The sequence below is a fragment of the Schistocerca serialis genome, chromosome 1 (genome assembly GCF_023864345.2).
Source record: "Schistocerca serialis cubense isolate TAMUIC-IGC-003099 chromosome 1, iqSchSeri2.2, whole genome shotgun sequence".
In the NCBI taxonomy this organism is placed as follows: Eukaryota; Metazoa; Arthropoda; class Insecta; order Orthoptera; family Acrididae; genus Schistocerca; species Schistocerca serialis.
The window spans coordinates 766142969-766162931 of NC_064638.1; the positions used below are offsets into that span (position 1 = coordinate 766142969).

At 39.7% G+C, this 19963-nt stretch overlaps 1 protein-coding gene across 1 annotated transcript in view; it reads left to right on the plus strand.

The window, feature by feature from the left end:
• The window catches only part of LOC126482377 (protein xmas-2), a 117167-nt gene that overhangs the window by 20370 nt on the left and 76834 nt on the right, over window positions 1-19963 (plus strand). The window contains exons 3-5 of the mRNA XM_050106474.1: window positions 3381-3691; window positions 14811-15019; window positions 15169-15311. Coding sequence (XP_049962431.1) covers window positions 3381-3691; window positions 14811-15019; window positions 15169-15311 — 663 coding nt within the window. The remainder of the gene's footprint in view (window positions 1-3380; window positions 3692-14810; window positions 15020-15168; window positions 15312-19963) is intronic.

The following is a 19963-nucleotide window of genomic DNA, read 5'->3' on the forward strand; positions in this document are numbered from 1 at the left end:
AAGAACTGTAAAAAGAACAAAAACATGTTTGTCAGTTGTCATGTTTCATTCAGACATATTCCAGCCATACCAGGGAACCGGAGATCATTGTAGCAAAATTGTTGCAGAACAGCTGCAACATACATTCTCTGAACCGCTTGCAAGTTTTACACCATTGTTGCATATCTGAATTTTGGTGAAGTTCATTGCAGGTTGCCTGACAATCTTTTGGAAAAGGATTCTTGTGAAAGAGAATTTTGAATGTGACTTTATTTTGTGATTCTATTGATATGTTTGCTTAATTCCGATCTGAAGTATAGCATATTGTGCATTCGCATAATTTGCAGTTTATGTGGTACATAAGAGTACTGATGGAAAATTGTATAAATTTGTGCTATGGTCCATGGTTGCTGAACCGTAGCTGGTTTCTTTTAAAGTGAGAAAACAATCAACCCTGTCACCATGGGGGCCATGCTCTAAGCTTAACAGCAGCAGCCTTGGGTGGGTTTCTTTACTACAGGGTCCCAAGACTGATAAGGTTTTGTTTCCTTAGGGCCTCAATCCTGATGATACATTCCTTTAAGTGTACCAGGTCAAAGCTAGAAGAGGTTTCTTTTAGGATCTGAAGCTTGTGTGTACTCCAAGCTACTTGCCTGTTTTTTTGTAACTTTCATTAATTTGCTGTTGATTAATCAGAAGGAAAGCTAACATGCCAGCTAGATGTTTTCACTTATGAAGCTGCAATAACTGTAATAATGTGCTGTTCTGGAATCCAGCACTTGTCAGTCCTTGATGTCCAATAAAATGAATTTCCATGGCCATGTACATGCATAAAGCTTAAAGTGTTCTTCTGCTAAGTGAAAGTCATACAAAAGCTTCTAATCCACCAGTATTTTTCATAAATGCATGCAGCATATTGCCCTGGCTGGAGACCCAATGTTAATATACTTCCTTCACCTTAGCATACTTCCTTCAACACACATTCTCCCCACCTCCTCCTTCTATCCCCCTCCCACACTGTTTCCATCTCGTTTCCCTCTCCACGTATGCATGTCCGAAGGAACATTGGATCAAAATTCTGAATAACACAGGCACTGCAATATTGTTTTTATCTGCTGACACTAGGCAAGTGACTTTCAAGTACATGTCTCTCATACATGGTGCTTGGATAGTGTAAAGGTAAGGCGACTACTTGTGATAGTGGGAAATCCGGGTTCAAGTCATGGTCTGGCACAAATTTTCATTGTCATTCCATTATGCAGCTAATGGTTGTTCATGTCAGCAATTGCAAATACATTTCATGCTGTTGCATATGTTCTCGTGCAGGGGGTGAATTGCCTGATCTGTGTGTTGTAGAGGAAGATAATGTACAGTTGGAAAATAGATGGCTGCAGCTATAAAAATGGAAACTTTATATCCTTAAACTATCTAACACTCCTTCCTCTTTCTCAAATGTAAGACGGAGTCTCTGTTATGTTTAAGCATCCTGTAAGGCCTGGCACTATCCTCCTCAGTTGGACTTGTTTATTTTTGGAACTTACAGTAAGTGAGTTGTTGCATTCTACATTTTAATGGAGTGTTTTTTGGTTACTGAGGTGACAGCAGCTCTTGAATTTCAGGGGTCAGGGGTATATGAAAATATGTACCTGTTTGATTTTTGGTTGTGTGTGTGTGTGTGTGTGTGTGTGTGTGTGTGTGTGTGTGTGAGAGAGAGAGAGAGGGAGAGAGAGAGAGAGAGAGAGAGATCTCCTCTCAGTTCCTGAACTGGTAACTGGTGAAACAGTCTTAAATTTTGTGGGATAAACCAAAAATATTTGCTGTACAACACCAAGTAATACCATATTGTGTGTGCAGGGAAAGAGATGTGGATGACTGATTTATAATTAGATAGCTTGAGAAAGAAAATGTGTATTGATTTTCTGAAAGTGACTGTCTTAATTGTATCTAAAAACAAAGATGATGTGACTTACCAAATGAAAGTGCTGGCAGGTCGACAGACACACAAGCAAACACAAACATACACACAAAATTCAAGCTTTCGCAACAAACTGTTGCCTCATCAGGAAAGAGGGAAGGAGAGGGAAAGACGAAAGGAAGTGGGTTTTAAGGGAGAGGGTAAGGAGTCATTCCAATCCCGGGAGCGGAAAGACTTACCTTAGGGGGAAAAAAAGGACGGGTATACACTCGCGCGCACACACACACACACACACACACACACACACACACACACACACACACACACACACACACACATCCATCCACACATATACAGACATAAGCAGACATATTTAAAGACAAAGAGTTTGGGCAGAGATGTCAGTCGAGGCAGAAGTGCAGAGGCAAAGATGTTGTTGAATGACAGGTGAGGTATGAGTGGCGGCAACTTGAAATTAGCGGAGATTGAGGCCTGGTGGATAACGGGAAGAGAGGATATATTGAAGAGCAAGTTCCCATCTCCGGAGTTCGGATAGGTTGGTGTTAGTGGGAAGTATCCAGATAACCCGGACAGTGTAACACTGTGCCAAGATGTGCTGGCCGTGCACCAAGGCATGTTTAGCCACAGGGTGATCCTCATTACCAACAAACACTGTCTGCCTGTGTCCATTCGCATGAATGGCAGACAGTGTTTGTTGGTAATGAGGATCACCCTGTGGCTAAACATGCCTTGGTGCACGGCCAGCACATCTTGGCACAGTGTTACACTGTCCGGGTTATCTGGATACTTCCCACTAACACCAACCTATCCGAACTCCGGAGATGGGAACTTGCTCTTCAATATATCCTCTCTTCCCGTTACCCACCAGGCCTCAATCTCCACTAATTTCAAGTTGCCGCCACTCATACCTCACCTGGCATTCAACAACATCTTTGCCTCTGCACTTCCGCCTCGACTGACATCTCTGCCCAAACTCTTTGTCTTTAAATATGTCTGCTTGTGTCTGTATTTGTGTGGATGGATACGTGTGTGTGTGCGCGTGAGTGTATACCCATCCTTTTTTCCCCCTAAGGTAAGTCTTTCCGCTCTCGGGATTGGAATGACTCCTTACCCTCTCCCTTAAAACCCACTTCCTTTCGTCTTTCCCTCTCCTTCCCTCTTTCCTGATGAGGCAACAGTTTGTTGCGAAAGCTTCAATTTTGTGTGTATGTTTGTGTTTGTTTGTGTGTCTGTCGACCTGCCAGCACTTTCATTTGGTAAGTCACATCATCTTTGTTTTTAGATATATTTTTCCTACGTGGAATGATTCCCTCTATTATGACTGTCTTAATTGATTATATTTACTGTTGTGTGAACTGCAAAACAATGTAATATGTTAAATGGTGAGTTTCACATAACATAAAAAAAGTGCAAGCTCGTAAGCAATTAATTAATCTCTTTTAAACCTAATAATGTCTGTTTACAGGAAAGTGCCAAAAATGCTTATGAAAATGGAAAAATATTTGAAGGTAAGAAGCTCCACGTATTTTGGAGTCATGTTAAATCGCGCAGTACAGCAGTTGTAACTGGTTCACCAGAAGAGAGGATAAAAGAACGCAAAAAATCGAGACTCCCAACTAAATTATCTTCAAATCGGGGTACAAAGACCAGTGAACTTGGCGGGGGAGAGGGATCTTCAGAAATTAGGAGGAAGTCATTGAAACCGAAGCCCAAGAAAAAGATGTCACCAGACGTTGAAGCTGAATTATTAGCTATGAGTGGTATTGATGAAATGAGGTAAGAAAACTCTTGTTTCCTGTATCTTGGCAATTCTTAAAAAAGGTTCTTCTAGATTTCATAGTGTGTGAATTCTTTGTTTGTCAATTATTGAAATAAATAATGACTAAAATACTTCAAACATGTGGTTTATTTTGCTTTCATAATAAAACCAATGTTATATTTGATTAAAAATTATTTTCTAATATAAAAATTTGGATTCATTAAGTTTTTTACAGCTACACCCTTGTATAAAACGCTAATTGTATTTTAGCTCATTACCTGTGGGTATTGCTCTGATAGCCACTATTAGCAGGGCAGGGCACTTCAAAATTCACAGTTTCCTTATCATAATACAACTGTTCTCATCTGAAATTTCAGCTTCAGGAGAGTTTTTGTAACTCCAGTAAAAGAGCAAAAACCAGTTTCTTTTTTTATTTGTACATGAACAAAAATTTTCTTACGGGTGCTTCATTAGGAGTTACTGATGAAGCCTTAGAGAATAACCTTTGGAAATTAAAACTTTTTTTTTCTTTCTCTCTTTTTTTTTCCATACTAACAATATCTCTCCTCCCTCGATGAACCATGGCCCTTGCCAAGGTGTGGTATCTTGTGTGCCTCTTTGACACAGACACAGCAGCTGCACCTGTGGGGTATCTGTAGGAAGACCAAACAAACATGTGGTTCATGAAAGGACAGCAGCTTTTCCATATTTGGAGGGTCAACAATATGGATGATTGACTGAATGGGCCATGGAATATTAGCCAGCGGCATGGAATATTAGCCAGCCTGGGTTTGCAATGTCGGTGCTGTGAATGGCTGAAATAAAATAAAAAAAAAAGACACTTCTGTCTCCACCAATTAAGAGATGTGAGGAAACAAAAAAGAATTATAACATCTACATCTATACTCTGCTAACCACCTTGAGGTGCAAGGCAGAGGGTGTGTCCCATTGCACCAGTTATTAGGGTTTCTTCGGGTTCCATTCACGTACGGAGTGCAGGAAGACTGACTGTTTGAATGCATCTGTGCGTGCAGTAATTATTCTAATCTTATCCTCGTGATCCTGTGTGAGTGATATATAGGAGGTTGTAGTATATCACTGGAATAATCATTTAAAGACATTTCTTCTAACTTTGTGTTAATACATATTCTTGGGATAGTTTACATCTGTTTCAGAAGTGTGCCAGTTCAGTTCCTTCCATATCTCTGTTACACTCTCCCATGGGTGAAACAAATCTCTGACCATTTGTGCTGCCCTTCTCTGTATACGTTCAATATCCCCTGTTAATCCTGTCTGATATGGGTCCCACACACTTGAACAGTATTCTCTGATGGACCCACGAGTGATTTTTTTAGACAGATTGCATTTCCCCAGTATTCAACCAATCAACTGACGTGTACCACATGCCTTACCCACAACTGAGCCTATGTGATCACTCAATTTCATAACCCTACAAAGAGTTACACCCAGGTATTTGTACGAGTTGGCTGATTCCGACAGTGACTAACTGATATTATAGTTATAGGATACCATGTTTTTTCATTTTGAGAAATGAATAATTCTACATTTCTGAACATTTAGAGCACGTTGCCAATCTCTGCACTATGTTGAAATCTTATCGAGATCTGACTGAACATTCGTACAGCTTCTCTCAGATAGTATGTCATTATAGATAACTCCATCTTCTGCGAAAAGTCTGATTTTAATATTAAAATTGTCTGAAATCTCATTAAAGTACAATATGAACAGCAAGGGTCCCAACACACTTCCCTGTGGTGCACCCGAAGTTACTTCTGCATCTGACAATGCCTCTCCATTCGAGATAACATGCTGTGTCCTACCTGCTAAAAAGACCTCAATCCAGTCACAAATTTCACACGATACCTTGTATGATTGTACTTTTGACAATAAGAATAGGTGCGGTACTGAGTCAAATGCTTTTCAGAAATCAAGACACACAGCATCTACCTGGCTGCCAGGATCCAAAGCTTTCAGTATGTGATGTGAGAAAAGTGCAAGTTGGGTTTCATGTGATTAATGTTTTTAAAAACCGTGCTGGTTGGCATTGAGGAGGTCATTCTGTTCATGATACGTCATTGTGTTTGAGCTCAGAATATGTTCTAAGATTGTACAACAAAACGATGCCAAGAATATTGGCTGGTAATTTTGTGGATCACTTCCACTACCTGTCTTGCAGATGAGTGTAACCTGTGCCTTTTTCCAAGAAGTGGGCACAGTTTTTATTTGAGGGATCAACAGTAGATTATAATTAGAAGAGGGACTAACTCAGCTGAAAATTCAGCATAGAATCTGTCAGGGATTCCATCGGGTCCTGGAGCTTTGTTCAGTTTTATGAATTTCAGCTGTTTCTCAACACCACTGACAATAATACTTATTTCAGTGATATTTTCAGTGGTACAAGGGTTGAATTGGGGCAATTCTCCTGGGTTTTCATTTGTAAAGGAACATTGGAAAATGAAGTTGAGCATTTCAGCTTTTGCTTTGCTACCCTCACTTTCAGTTCCTGTCTTGTTCGCTAGGGACTGGACACTAATTGTGGTGCCACTAACAGCCTTTATGTATGACCAGAATTTCTTTGGATTTTGTGAAATGTAGTTTCATTGTATTCTGTTATGGTAGTCACTTAAGGCATCATGCATTGCTCTCTTGACAGCCAAACACGTTTCATTCTGCAGCTCTCTATCTATAGCCCTACGCTTGGTTGTACACCTATTGTGCTGTAACCTCTGTTTCTTTAGAAGTTTATTTACAGTGACTGTATACCATGAAGGTTTCCTCCCATTATGAACTGTTCTAGTGGGTACATATCTATCCAGTGTATTTGTCAACTATTCTCTCAAATTTGAGTCTTAATTTGTCTGTGTGATCCTGTCGTGTGCTGAAAGTTTCAGATTCCTCATTGGGACATGACACTACTAGTTTTTTAATCTAATTTACTGAACGTATATATCTTTCTGTTTGTTTTAGTTGTGCTTTGTACTTTTTACTCATCTTAAATTTAGATTAGGTCATAGAATTTGTTGCTAATTGTCATGATTGACTTTACTTCAGTAGTCGATTATAAGTTACGAAATTATATCATGGTAGGATGAAGTTGTATGTAGTGGGAATTGGTGAAGTGTGCTGGCAAAAAGAACAGGGCTTCTGGTCAGGCCAGTACAGGGTTATCAATGCAGAATCAAATAGTGGTAATGCAGGAGTATCTTACACTGACTAAGAAAAGAAGAATGCAGATAAACTGTTATGAAGAGCATTGTGAATGCATTATTGTAGCCAAAACACACATGAAGCCAACCCCCATGACAGTAGTACAAGTTTATAGACGTACTAGCCCCACAAATTATAAGAAGACTAAAGAAATGTTTACAGTTATTGGATTCAGAAAAAAAAAATCCTTTTATTAGTCAAAATCACAGCTTACTATTTTTGTTGATACTGTTTCCAGCTAATGTTGTTAGCCACCTTCAGATCACAGGAGAACAGTTTTTCCCCCGTGTGCAATCGCTATGCGGTAGGACACATCAACATAAATTTTGTTTAAGCTGCATGTCTCAGTCTTAATGTGTAGCTTGATGAAACATTAATGTAAAATCATCCGAGAGTAAGAGATCGTTGCATCCACCGAATAACAACGTTATATCAGTTAATCACCACATACGCAGAGTGAGATCACAATTGAAACATTACATTATTTTAATGACATAGCACCAGCAAACAATGTGTAATTCTCACTCAGTTATACGAGGTTGTCAAATCCCCGGTGCAAGTATTGTATTACATAGACTCACTCCGAAGTTCCTACGATTTGGGCAATTTCCTTGTCGTTTACCAATGCTACGTAACATGGATAACTCATTCTGTTAACTGTGGTGTTCACACTGTGCATGTGGCTTCCATGTAATACAATACTTCCACAGTGGATACGATGACCTAATATAACCGAGTAGTGAAAACTGTGTATTGATTTCTGGTGCTATCTTTCTAGAGTAACGTAATGGTTTAACTGTGATCTCACTGTGCACACTTGAAGATTATCAGATATGGTATTATTACACAGTGGATGTGATGATCTTTTAGTCTTGGGTGAGTTTACATTAATGTCTCATTGAGATTTACGATAAGATGGAACTATGCATCTTACATAAAATTTATAATGATGTGTCCTATCAGTTAGTGATTGTACTCAATGGAAAAAATGGTATCCTGTGTTCTGAAAATGGCAACAACTTAAGCTGAAATTTGTAATCAATAAAAATAATAAATTGTATTCCTGACCAATAAGGAATTTCTTCTGTATCCAGTAAATGTCAACAATTACAGATCGCTTATCTTCAACTGGAGCATTTTAAGAAGCAACAGGAAGAAGTATAATGAGATTAATGAGATAAAAGAAACTACTCAGATAATTAAGGGAGCAAGAACTTAATACTGCTGGGGGGGGGGGGGGGGGGCGGTGACTGGAATTAAATGGCAGGAACAGGATTGAGAGGAAAATGTGGTAGGACGACATGGACCGATGGAGAACAGTGAAAGGGAAAGCCACTTAGTAGAATTTGAAATGTAGCACAATTTAATTATTGCTGATATTTGATTTAAAAACAGTGAAGGAAGGTTGTGTACCTTGAAGAGACCTGGAGACATCAGGTGGTTTCAAATAGATTGCACAGTGGTAAGACATAGATTTCAAAACCAGGCTTTGAACTGCAAGACATTTTGGACAAATGTGAGATCTGACATAATGTATTGTTCATGAACTGCAGAAATGAACCGAAGAAATTGCATAATGAGATAGAACCTGGACAAACTGAAAGAGTCACTTGTCATCAGAATGGCAGGCCTTACCTAGGTCTGAGACGGCACAGGCTAAGCATCGGAGTGCTATTCCTGTTGTGAAGATTGGATTTTCTTGTTGCCTTTCTTGATGGGTTGGCTGCAGTTGTTTGTAAAATCAAGAAAATGAACAAAACAAGCTAGCAGTTAGTAATTCTGAAGTGGAGGACTGGAAGGGTAGTACCAACACCCAGCATACTTCCGCCACTCCTTCTTCATACCAGATGATTTTCTGAGTGGCTGCTTGGTATATTCATGGGGAGAGGGGCTCTACATCTTCCTCTTCCTATCTTCCTGATAAGGGCGACAGCATCTTGGGTGACTGTGGATCTGCTTTTTTGTGAATTGGATAACGAATCTGTGCAACTTTAGCTCCTTTAGCATTTGGTAGCACCACTCCATAACTGTTTCCACTCTTTGCCCCTCTGTCCCCTATGTGGTTGAAGTGATTGGAGTCGAGGTCTACAACTGACAGCTGCTGTTCCCTGGAAGCGCAATATGTTGAGAGCAGCTTGCTGTGTGGCCACTGGCCCTTCTGCATATGGGGCAGCTGGAGCAGATGTTTCTCTTCTGGGGTGGTCTCTGTGGCCTCCTTCCTCTCTGCAGTGGCCAGGGAAGCATCCATGTGTGCGGTGCTGTCTGTCCCTGCCATCAGACCAGTGGGGCCGGGAGATGGTGGGGACAGGCATCTCTTCTTTGGTCGCCCTCATTGCCTGAGTGCACTTCATACATGCCACATTTTCTTTGCAATATATGGCAATGTGGCCAAGCTTCTGGCAGTGGTAGCACAGTTCCTTCTTTTTGTTGTTGCACTGGCCAACCTGAGCACCTCAGCTGCAAGGTGCTTCATGATGGTGGCAAGCAAGTGGGGCTTTGACGTACCTTTGGCTTCTTCACCTCCCTTTCTGCAACCAGATGTATGGATATGTAGGCAAATGAGACAAGCAACAATGGCGATGCGACCCACAGTGAGTCGAGCACCAAAATGTAAACTGAAACAGTTTCAAAAGTAGCATTAGGTAATGGTTGACTTTAACAGGGGAAAGGAATACTATACAAGGCAAACTGGTAGCTTTGAGAGGTGAAACAATGAACACAAAACAAGATCAAATAGGCAGAAAGAAAAGACCCAGTAGAAAGCCTTGGATAATGCATGAGATATTGAATCTAATTGATGAAAGGAGAAAATGTGAAATTTCAGCAAGTGAAGCAGACAAAAGGGAATATAGGATCTAAAAAAATAAGATTGACAGGAAGTGCAAAATGACTAAGCAGGAATGGGTTGACAAGAATGCAAGGCTATTGCATCATGTGTGACTAGCTGAACGGAACAATGAAAGAGGACTTGGGAGAAAAGAGAAGCAGCTGTTTGAATATTAAGAGCTCAGTTGGTCAGCATGTGCTAGGCAAAGAAGGGAAGGCTGAAAGGCAAAAAGAATATAAGAATTTATACAAGGAGAACAAACTTGTAGATACCATTATGGAAAGAGAACAGGAGGTAGTCAAAGATGAGATTGGAAATATGATACTGCTAGAAGAATTCAATGAAGCACTGACTTGAGTTGAAACAACACCCTTGGAGAAGATGGTGTGCCCTCAGAATTAATGAGATCCTTGGGAGAGTACTCTATGACAGAATTATGCCCCCTGGTAGATATGACATGTGGCGTGCAATGTGCACTCAGACTTCAAGAAAAATACAATATCCCTCATCCTAAAGAAGATACGTATTGACTGGTATTGATGCCAAAGTATCATTTTGATGATTCGTGGTTGCAAAGCACTAACACAAATTATCTACAGAAGAATGGAAATGCTGGTAGAAGCAGATCTTGGGGAATATCAGTTTGGGTTCCAGAAAAATGTAGGAAGTTGTGAGGCAATATTGACTCTTCGAATTATCGTAGAAGATAGGTTGAAGAAAGGCAAACCCACATTTTTAGCATTTATATTCTCAGAGAAAACTTTTGACTGTGTTGATTTGAATACAAGCTTTGAAATTGTGAAAATAACATGGATAAAATACAGACAGCGAATATTTATTTACAACTTTTAGATAACAGACACCAATAATAAGAGTTGAAGGACATTAAAGAGGAGCAGTAGTTGAGAAGGGGGTAAGACAGGGTTGTAGCCTAACTTCAGTGTTATTTAATCTGTACAGTGAGCAAACAGTAGAGGAAACCAAGAAGACATTTGGAAAGAGAATTCAAGTTTGAAGTTCAGGAAGAACATATAAGAACTTTGAGGTTTGCCAGTGATCACACAATTGTGCAAGAGATGCAAAGGTCTTGGAAGATAAGTTGAACAGAATAGATATTGTCTTGAAAATAGGGTAAATGACAAACATGAACAAAATTGAAACAAGAGTAATGGAATGTAGTAGAGTTAAATCAGGTGATGCTGATATGACAGCATTAGGAAACAAGACACTAAAAGTAGTAAATGAGTTTTGCTATTTAGGCTGCATAATAACTGATGATGGCCAAAGTAGAGTGTATATAAAAACAGACTGACAATAGCAGCAAAAGCATTTCAGAAAATAGAAATTTGTTAATATCGAATATAAGGTCAAGGCTCAAAAAATATTTTATAAATGTATTTGTACAGTGTGTAGTTTTGTACAGGATCGAATAGTACATGATAAACAGCTCAGACGAGAAAATAGTAGAAGCTTTTGAAATGTGTTTCTGCAGAATAATGCTGAAAATTTGATGGGTAAATCAGGTAACTAATGAAGAAGTACTGAATCGAATCGGAGAAAAAAAAACTGTGGCACAGATTGACTAAAGGAATCGAGCATAAAAGAATTCTCAGTTTGGTAATGGAAGGAAGTGTGAGGGGTAAAATTTGTGGATGGAGACCAAGACTTGACTAAAGTATGTAGGTTCAACTGGATGTAAGTTGTATTAGTTATGCAATAATGAAGGAACTTGCTCAGAGTGGGCTAGTATGGAGTGTTGTACCATACTAGTCTTTCGAACTGAAGGCCATAACAACAACATAATATGTTTAAATCATTCCGTATTGCAATGTTGGTGCTACACAACTTGATGCACTTATCCAATCTCTCTCGGTTTCCTCTTAACTGGAAATGTTCTCCACTGCTCCATATGGTCAAATATTAAGACTTAAATTACAGAGCAAAAACTATTAAAAAACGAGATTTCATGCTACAAGAACCTGAATGAATATTACACTCTGCTCAGAGTATATGCGTACTGAAACTTTTTGGATGTAAGTGAGACATATTGGAAGAATGTAGATCATTTTTGATTTTCTGCAGCTATCTTAACTATTAGTAGATGTGGAGAGCATTTTACCTGTTGAAGACATCGTAGTTCTTTCCATAATGTCACTATTTTAGAGATGGTAATGCAACAGTTTCCTGAGGAATCAAATATAACTGATGTGTGGTGTAGTTTAGATTGTTATATAACTTAAGGCCACAGGGGTTACAGGAATAAAATATACATTCAAGGGAGAGTTCTCATCTGTGAAGTTAAGAAAACATGGTTCTGTCATAAAAGAATTCTGACACCCATTTCACACTAAGAATTTCCATTCCATGCAGTCTAGCCACCCTGATTGGTGCATCTGTAATAATGAGCAGTGATCAGTAGTTGCTCTGCAGATATGCCAAGACATTCACAGACTGAAATTACCCTCCCCATTTTATCCAGAAACAGATCTCATGCACCTTGTCTCCCCAGTCACCAGTCCATCAATCAACAGCTAAGGAGCACCTTGCCCTTTGCCTAATTACCACTCAAGACTGGGCCAACTGAATCATGTTCTTCACCAGGGTTTTTGACTACCTGTCATCATTACTTGATACGAGAAATGTCCCACCTCATCGCTCCCACATTGATATTACACTGCCTGCCCAACATGTGCAATATCTTTTTCTATCCCTATTTAATCCCTGGTCACAACCCCTTGCCCCATGGGTTATATCTTTCAAATAGACCAAAATGCAAGACCTGTCCCATGCAAGATCTGTTCAAAAAATTTCCGGAACATTTGCAGTTTTGTGCCAATGGCGTGTTGGAGCTAAGTGGTGTTGGCATGCCTGCACACACCTGTGTTTAATGTGTAACAACCAGAAGTCTCATTGTTGTATGTCTGTTTGTTATTGTTCAATGCTGTATTGAGTAGAACATTGTATCTCACAGTTTGTGAATTTTGAGGTGGCAGAGTTGAGAGCAACATGTCTGCATTAAATTTTATGTGAAACTCAAGAAAACCTTTATGGAGACACACCAGATGATGCAGGAAGCTTACAGTGATGAGTATTTAATTCATACTCGGTGTTATAAATGGTTCACACAGTTTAAAAACGGCAAGACAGAAGTTAAAGATGACCCTTGTTCAGGGTGTCCTCCGATGTCTGCTGACGCTCATGACTGAGATTGCAGAAGAATGTAACGTTTCAGTTGTATTATGTCTTGAAATCCTGACACAGCATCTCGTAATGCAATGTGTTGCTGCCAACTTTGTACCACGGCTCATGAGTCAAGACAAGAAAGACCTTCGCCTCGCTGTCTGTGAAGAGCTTTTGGATGGTGCAAACGAAAATGAGATGTTCCTTAAGAGAATCATATCTGGTGATGAGACGTGGTTCTATGATTATGACGTTGAGACCAAGGTTCAACCTTCACAATGGGTCAGGAAAGATTCTCGAAGACCGAAAAAATCTTGTGAGGTCAGGTAAAATGTCAAAGCTATGTTTTCTTTGTCTTTGAAGGATTAGTCCATGATGAATTCATGCCACAGGGACAAACGGTTAATCAATGGTACTATCAATACATTTTGCGATGCCTGCGAGAAAATGTGAGAAGGAAAAGACCTAAAATGTGTCAAGACAAGTTATGGCACTTGCATCGTGATAATGCACCTGCACATTCCTCCCTGTTGGTGCGTGACTATTGCACAAAAAATGAATGACTGTGATGCTTCATCCTCTGTTCTCTCCAGAACTAGGCCTGCAGACTTTTTTTTATTGCCAAAGTTGAAAACCCTGTTGAAAAGATGAAGATTTGCAATGATAGGGCAAGGTAAAAGAAAATTCGCAGACGGCGCTTCTCGCAATCCAGCAAGAGAGATAGTAAGACTGCTTCTGGAAGTGGAAACAGCATTGGGAGCAGTGTATCAATTGTGGAGGAGAGTATTTTGAAGGATACCTTACACAATAAGAAAAGGTAAGTGTAGAAAAATTTTGTGGACAAAGTTGCAGAATTTTTTGAGCAGACCTTGTTCATCCTCACTCTACTACCTACTCCAGCCCTATTAATGGCATCTCCTACCCATCAAAGCTAGGCCTCGTGTAGAAGGAGATTTGTAGTGTGCCAACTTAGCTGCAACCAGTGTGTGACATTGTGTGTGGACAAGAACACTAACAAGTTGTCTCCCCGCATGAAAAGCCACTGCCAAACTGTGGCCTAGAGACAACTAAACCATCCAGTCACTGAGCACGCCACCTGACATGATGTACTTCAAATAATAACTGCTTCATAGTCTATGCCATCTTGATTCCTCCCAACAATACCAGGTTTTCTGAATTGTACAGATGGGAACTATCCATCCAGCATATCCTTTGTTGCCATAATCCCTGGGCCACAATTGTAGGTAGTCCCTGTCCTCCACTGTCTCCTGTCCCCTTCCCTTCTCCCACTTTAGCCCTACACACTCCATCTATCCTGTCGATGCACCTGTACGGTTTATATGTCAGCAGAATGCGAGTTCAAGGTGCAAGACTCTGCTTCCACTGTGCTTGCCGTCTAGAGTGGACAGTCCTATCATCCGAGCGTGGAATGCTCGAAAAAGTGTGAAGGAAGTTGAATATCGTTGCTCCCCACAACCTACGTGACTACATTGACATTTGTCGGCTTTTGTGGAACTACATGAGCCAAGCAGTTCTGGTGAACATAAATCCCAGCTGCAGATCTCTAGTGTGAGCTATGCACGTATGAAAGTGTGTGTGGTTTTTTTTTAATGGATATGTGGTGAAGGACACAGTCCGATATCTGAATAATGTATAGCAAACTTTTTTCAATGTGCCTGTCTGCCGGTCAGTGCTTTCTCTATGTTGTGAATAGCAACCCATGCATTTCATTCTGCTTAAGAAGCTTGTGACACAATGTGGCAGGTTTTGGAATCCAGATCTCTTCGTTTTCAAGCATTTGATGTATTGCCACTTACTATTTTCTAAATTGTAGCATGCATATCATGAATGGGGGTATTTGAATAATATTGCTAAACGATATATTAATGGGCCATTTGCAGACCTATTCAAAGACCTTCCCGTACTCTAAAGGCATTGCCTCCAGTGCCAGTTTTTAAAGAGACTCCACAGAAACCTGTGGAAGTGCCTGAATCTGGAATAGGATCACTAAACAAGATTGAAGATTTGTATTCATTTTTGAGAAAACCAGCTGTTACTTCTGAAGAGCGGTATAATGTGTTGGAAGCACGTGATAAGTTGATGCGAACAAGTAAGTATTCTCAAATAATTTTAACTGTCTGAAACATAATATTTTGCGGTTCAATTTGTAAACTTTTTCTGCTGAAGTGGAAGTTGTCAGAAACAAGAAAAGTCTCCAAATTTGATATCCTAAAGTTTGTCTGATATCCCATGTTACAGAAAATGTGAAAGCAGCAAGCTTAGCTTTCGCAGAAAAAAATGTTGGAACATGTCCGGATATGTGTCCTGAAAAGGAACGGTATCACAGAGAAGCAAAGCACCAAGTATTCTGCTATGAAATGGATTCAAAATCTTCGAAACAGGTAAATTTTGTTATCATAAAAGAAAAATAAAAATTTCAGGCTGCATGCATATTGTGTGTGTATTTGTGTTTTTATGATGGTGTTTGCATGCATGCATACGTGGGGTCCCTCAACACTTAACTTGAATATTTATTTATATTTAAAAACAAAGATGATGTGACCTACCATACGAAAGTGCTGGCAGGTCGATAGAAACACAAACAGACACATACATACACATAAAATTCTGCTTTCGCGAACAATGGTTGCTTCGTCAGGAAAGAGGGAAGGAGAGGGAAAGACGAAAGGATGTGGGTTTTAAGGGAGAGGGTAAGGAGTCATTCCAATCCCGGGAGCGGAAAGACTTACCTTAGGGGGAAAAAAGGACAGGTATACACTCGCACACACACACACACACACACACACACACACACACACATATCCATCTGCACATACACAGACACAAGCAGACATTTGTTTGCCTTTACAAATGTCTGCTTGTGCCTGTGTATGTGCGGATGGATATGTGTGTGTGTGTGTGTGTGTGTGTGTGTGTGTGTGTGTGTGTGTGTGTGTGTGTGTGTGTGTGCGCGAGTGTATACCTGTCCTTTTTTCCCCCTAAGGTAAGTCTTTCCGCTCCCGGGATTGGAATGACTCCTTACCCTCTCCCTTAAAACCCACATCCTTTCATCTTTCCCTCTCCTACCCTCTTTCCTGACGAAGCAACCATTGGTTGCGAAAGCTAGAATTTTGTGTGTATGTATGTGTTTGTTTGTGTTTCTATCGACCTGCCAGCGCTTTCGTATGGTAAGTCACATCATCTTTGTTTTTAGATATATTTTTCCCGCGTGGAATGTTTCCCTATTATATGAATATTTATTTACTTTGATTTTATTCTTTACTGATAAATTTTGTTTCAAAACATGACACATTTTACCAAAAACTCATAATTTGGCAACTTTTAATTTGTGAAACATAAGTCATTTGTGAACAGATAGATGGTCTGGAACATCCATCCAAAGATGCATTTTATCCCATATGAATTACATAAACCAGGAACCCAAATTTTTTTTCACGACATGGTGATGCACTATCACTAGTAAAATATAATGTACAATAATTGTGATAATAATAGATATATAGTACCACAGTTGTTGAGTTTTGGCAGTCAGCACATGACAATGGCGGAAGAAAAGCTCAAAGTTCACATTGTTTTCCTCAGAGATATTTTTTTGTTGGTGCATGAAATGGTCTTTGTGAAGATGAGGCACAAAAGATATCATACTAAAAAAGCATCTGAAAGGTGACAAGGAAAATACACAAAAGTGTGAGAATGGAAGAAAAATGAAAAGCAGTTTCAGAATTTGCAGAGAAATATCAAAACAATGCCACTGTAATGTAGGAATGAAAGAGTGCGCAAAGAGATACTGGGAGTGACACTGAAGATTTGGCATGGATGAGTTTTAAGTTCAGGATATCCAAGTGGTGCATCACGTCCCACAATAATATGATCATTTTTGAATTTGGACTTTTTTATCCATACTCATTGTCTCACAAAACAGCTGTTCTGATTCCAACCATAGCATACATTATCAAATACAGTGTGCGCCAGTCAAACGTGCATTTTTTAAATGAGTGTAAAATAAATACGTATGCAGATATCAAAATTTTATTCATACAATCTTATTCTACGTTAAAAAGCATTTAAGAAACATCAACACATTTTTTTTCATTGTTTGAAAATAACATCGGCAAAATGGTGTCCTTCTCGATCACGGCATTCTTGCAGACGATTTACAAAGCTGTCCATCTCATGACGGAGCGTACCCTGAGGAATTCTTTCAATTTTCAACCAGATTCTTGCTTTGAGATCATCAATGGTATAATATCTTTCCGTACACTTTGCTCTTAAGGTAACCCCATAAGAAAAAAACACAAGCTGTTAGGTGGGGTGAACAGGGGGGGGGGGGGGGGGGTGGCAAGACATTAATGCTCACGCGGGTTGGGTGACTTGTTGCTCCATCTTGTTGAAATAATGTTTCCTCATTAACTGCATATTGACAAAGCTGAGGTATGAAGAATGTCCTTAACATTGTTGAATAGCACTAAGCATTCACGATAACAGATTGCCCTCTTTTGTTCTCAAAAAAATAAGGGCCTATTATTCCCTATGAGGACATTGCACACCAAACTGTTACTTTGGTTGAGTGCAGGGGTTTTTCGTGGAGTTGGTGAGTGTTCTGATCACTCCAATATCTAAAGTTCTGTTTGTTCACATATCCAGTGAGGTGAAAATTTGCCTTGTCACTCGTCAAAAGGATGTGAATAAGCTCCTCATTTTCTTCAATCATTTGCAAAATACTTTCACAGAAATGCTATTGGACCACGAAGTTGTTGTTGTTCAAAGCGTTAACCATTTGGATTTTGTATGGTTGGTGATGTAAGTCTAACCTCAAAATCCTTCAGACAGTCGTGCCAGAAATTCCAAGCGCAACGCTCTAGCTACGCACTGATCACCAGGGTCTTCTTCCCACAGCAATTGTTACACGTTTCACATTCTTGGGAGTACGCACTGTCTTCGCTCTGCCACCTCTTTTCCTTGTTGTTTCACCGACATTTTCAAAGTTTTTGACCCAAGTTTTTATTGAGTTAACGGAAGGAACCAGTGTATTACGATTAATTTTAAAATGTGCCCAGAAATGATGCTGAGCTGCTACATAGCTACTGCTTCGGTAGAACGCTTTCATTGCAAACAACCGTTGTTGCTTAGTCCACTGCTCCATTGCTACTGAAATGCTTTGTGTCGGGGAATGCAGTGGTGACCTTGGTTACTCCCCCTCCCCCCCCACTACTTCCAGCACTTCCGGACACTAATAATAATAAACACAGCTTTGACTGCCGTACCTTGTACTTATATATGCAAGCACTTTAGTAAAATATCAACCCTCATTAATGATTAGTAGATTAGTGGTTTGTTGTGACCATTACAAAGCTTGGAGTTGGGGATGAGTTAACACATCATCAGTTAGCATAAAATCCATTGGTGACCAAGTTATAGGACATGCTTAGAAATTTACACTGGACACCTGAGTGTTTGTTTCACTTTTCAGGTCATTCAGGCATATACAGTTAATTGTAGTTATTTATATAATAAATGAAAGTTAAACAAACAACAAAAACAGCTAGATGTGGGCTTTCAAGACCTGAAAGCTTGAAAGGTGAGAAAGTACTTTGTACTAGAACATTTATTGACTTTGTCACAACAAAGAATTTTATATTAACAATGGGATATCATTATATAATTGCTTGAGTACACACACACACACACACACACACACACACACACACACACACAGTTTTTACCTCCAGCTCTGATACCCAGATTTATCTCCAGTCTTCGTCATTGTTCACATGTAGTGATCATTCACTGACATGATTAACGTTATTTTTCCATTCCTGAATATACATCCCACTCCTAATTGACCCAAGTTCCATATACCTATGAGACTCCCACTCCCCCTCCCCGCAATGGCTTAACTATAAAAATTCCTGTTTCTGGAGGCCGCCCTTCATTCCACAAAGACCTCGAAGTCATTAGACTGTGTGCATCCTTAACCCGCCTAGTGATACAGAAACAGATTTCTGTCTCATGGGTGGATCTGAATTACCTCTGCTTCCTATGCAAAAGACTCCTATTATACTATCCCAATTTCGTACACATCATTTCTCAAATTGCAAGTCGTACCTCTCCAACAGCTAAAAGAATGTTCCAAATACCACTTTAAACATCTATCCAGTTTACAGTTTCCTTACTCTCTTCTTGGAATACTACTATCCAAGACATATGCTATTCCCAGACAGCTTCTTGCCCGTACTCACCGTAGGATCAGACCCTACCTTGATGATCTCTTACATCTGCCACATTCCCTGTAACGTCTTCCTAACATCTCACAAAACACGGGCAAGCATAACTCACTATTTATAACCTGTCCACTAACAACCTTAAGCCTACATTTGATCCTTTTCAAAAGCCTCACCTCCAGCTGCTCATCTTCCATGAATTTCTCACCTTGAACCTGCCTCATCCTCTTTTCTTAGCACCATTCCCAGTAACACGAAGTTTTGACAGGATGTAGAACAGCCATCAGTCTTCTGACTGGTTTGATGTAACCCACCATTAATTCTCTTGTACCAATCTCTTCTTCACAGACTAGCACTTGCATTCTACATCCTCAATTATTTGTTGGATATGTTTCAATCGCTGTCTTTTCCATACAGTGTTTTACTCTTTACAGCTCTCTCTACTACTGTTAAGTTTGTACTTTTTGACTTCTATCGACCAGGAATGCCTGCTTTGCCTGTGCTAGTTTGCTTTCTATGTCCTCTTTGCATTATCCATCACATGTTATTTTGCTTCCAAGGTAGCAGAATTCCGTAACTTCGTTATGGTTTACAAATTTCATTTTAAGTTTCTCTCTATTTTCATTTCTTCTGTTCCTCATTACTTTCATATTTCTTGTATCTCACCTCTGTGTTTTAACACTGGAATTCCTCGTCCACTCTTATTGTTGTCATCCTCGGTTTTAATGCCACAAAAGGTTGTTTTGACTTTACTGTGTGCTGAAACAGTCCTGACGACCATTCCTTTTTCGATTTCTTCAAATTTTGCCTGC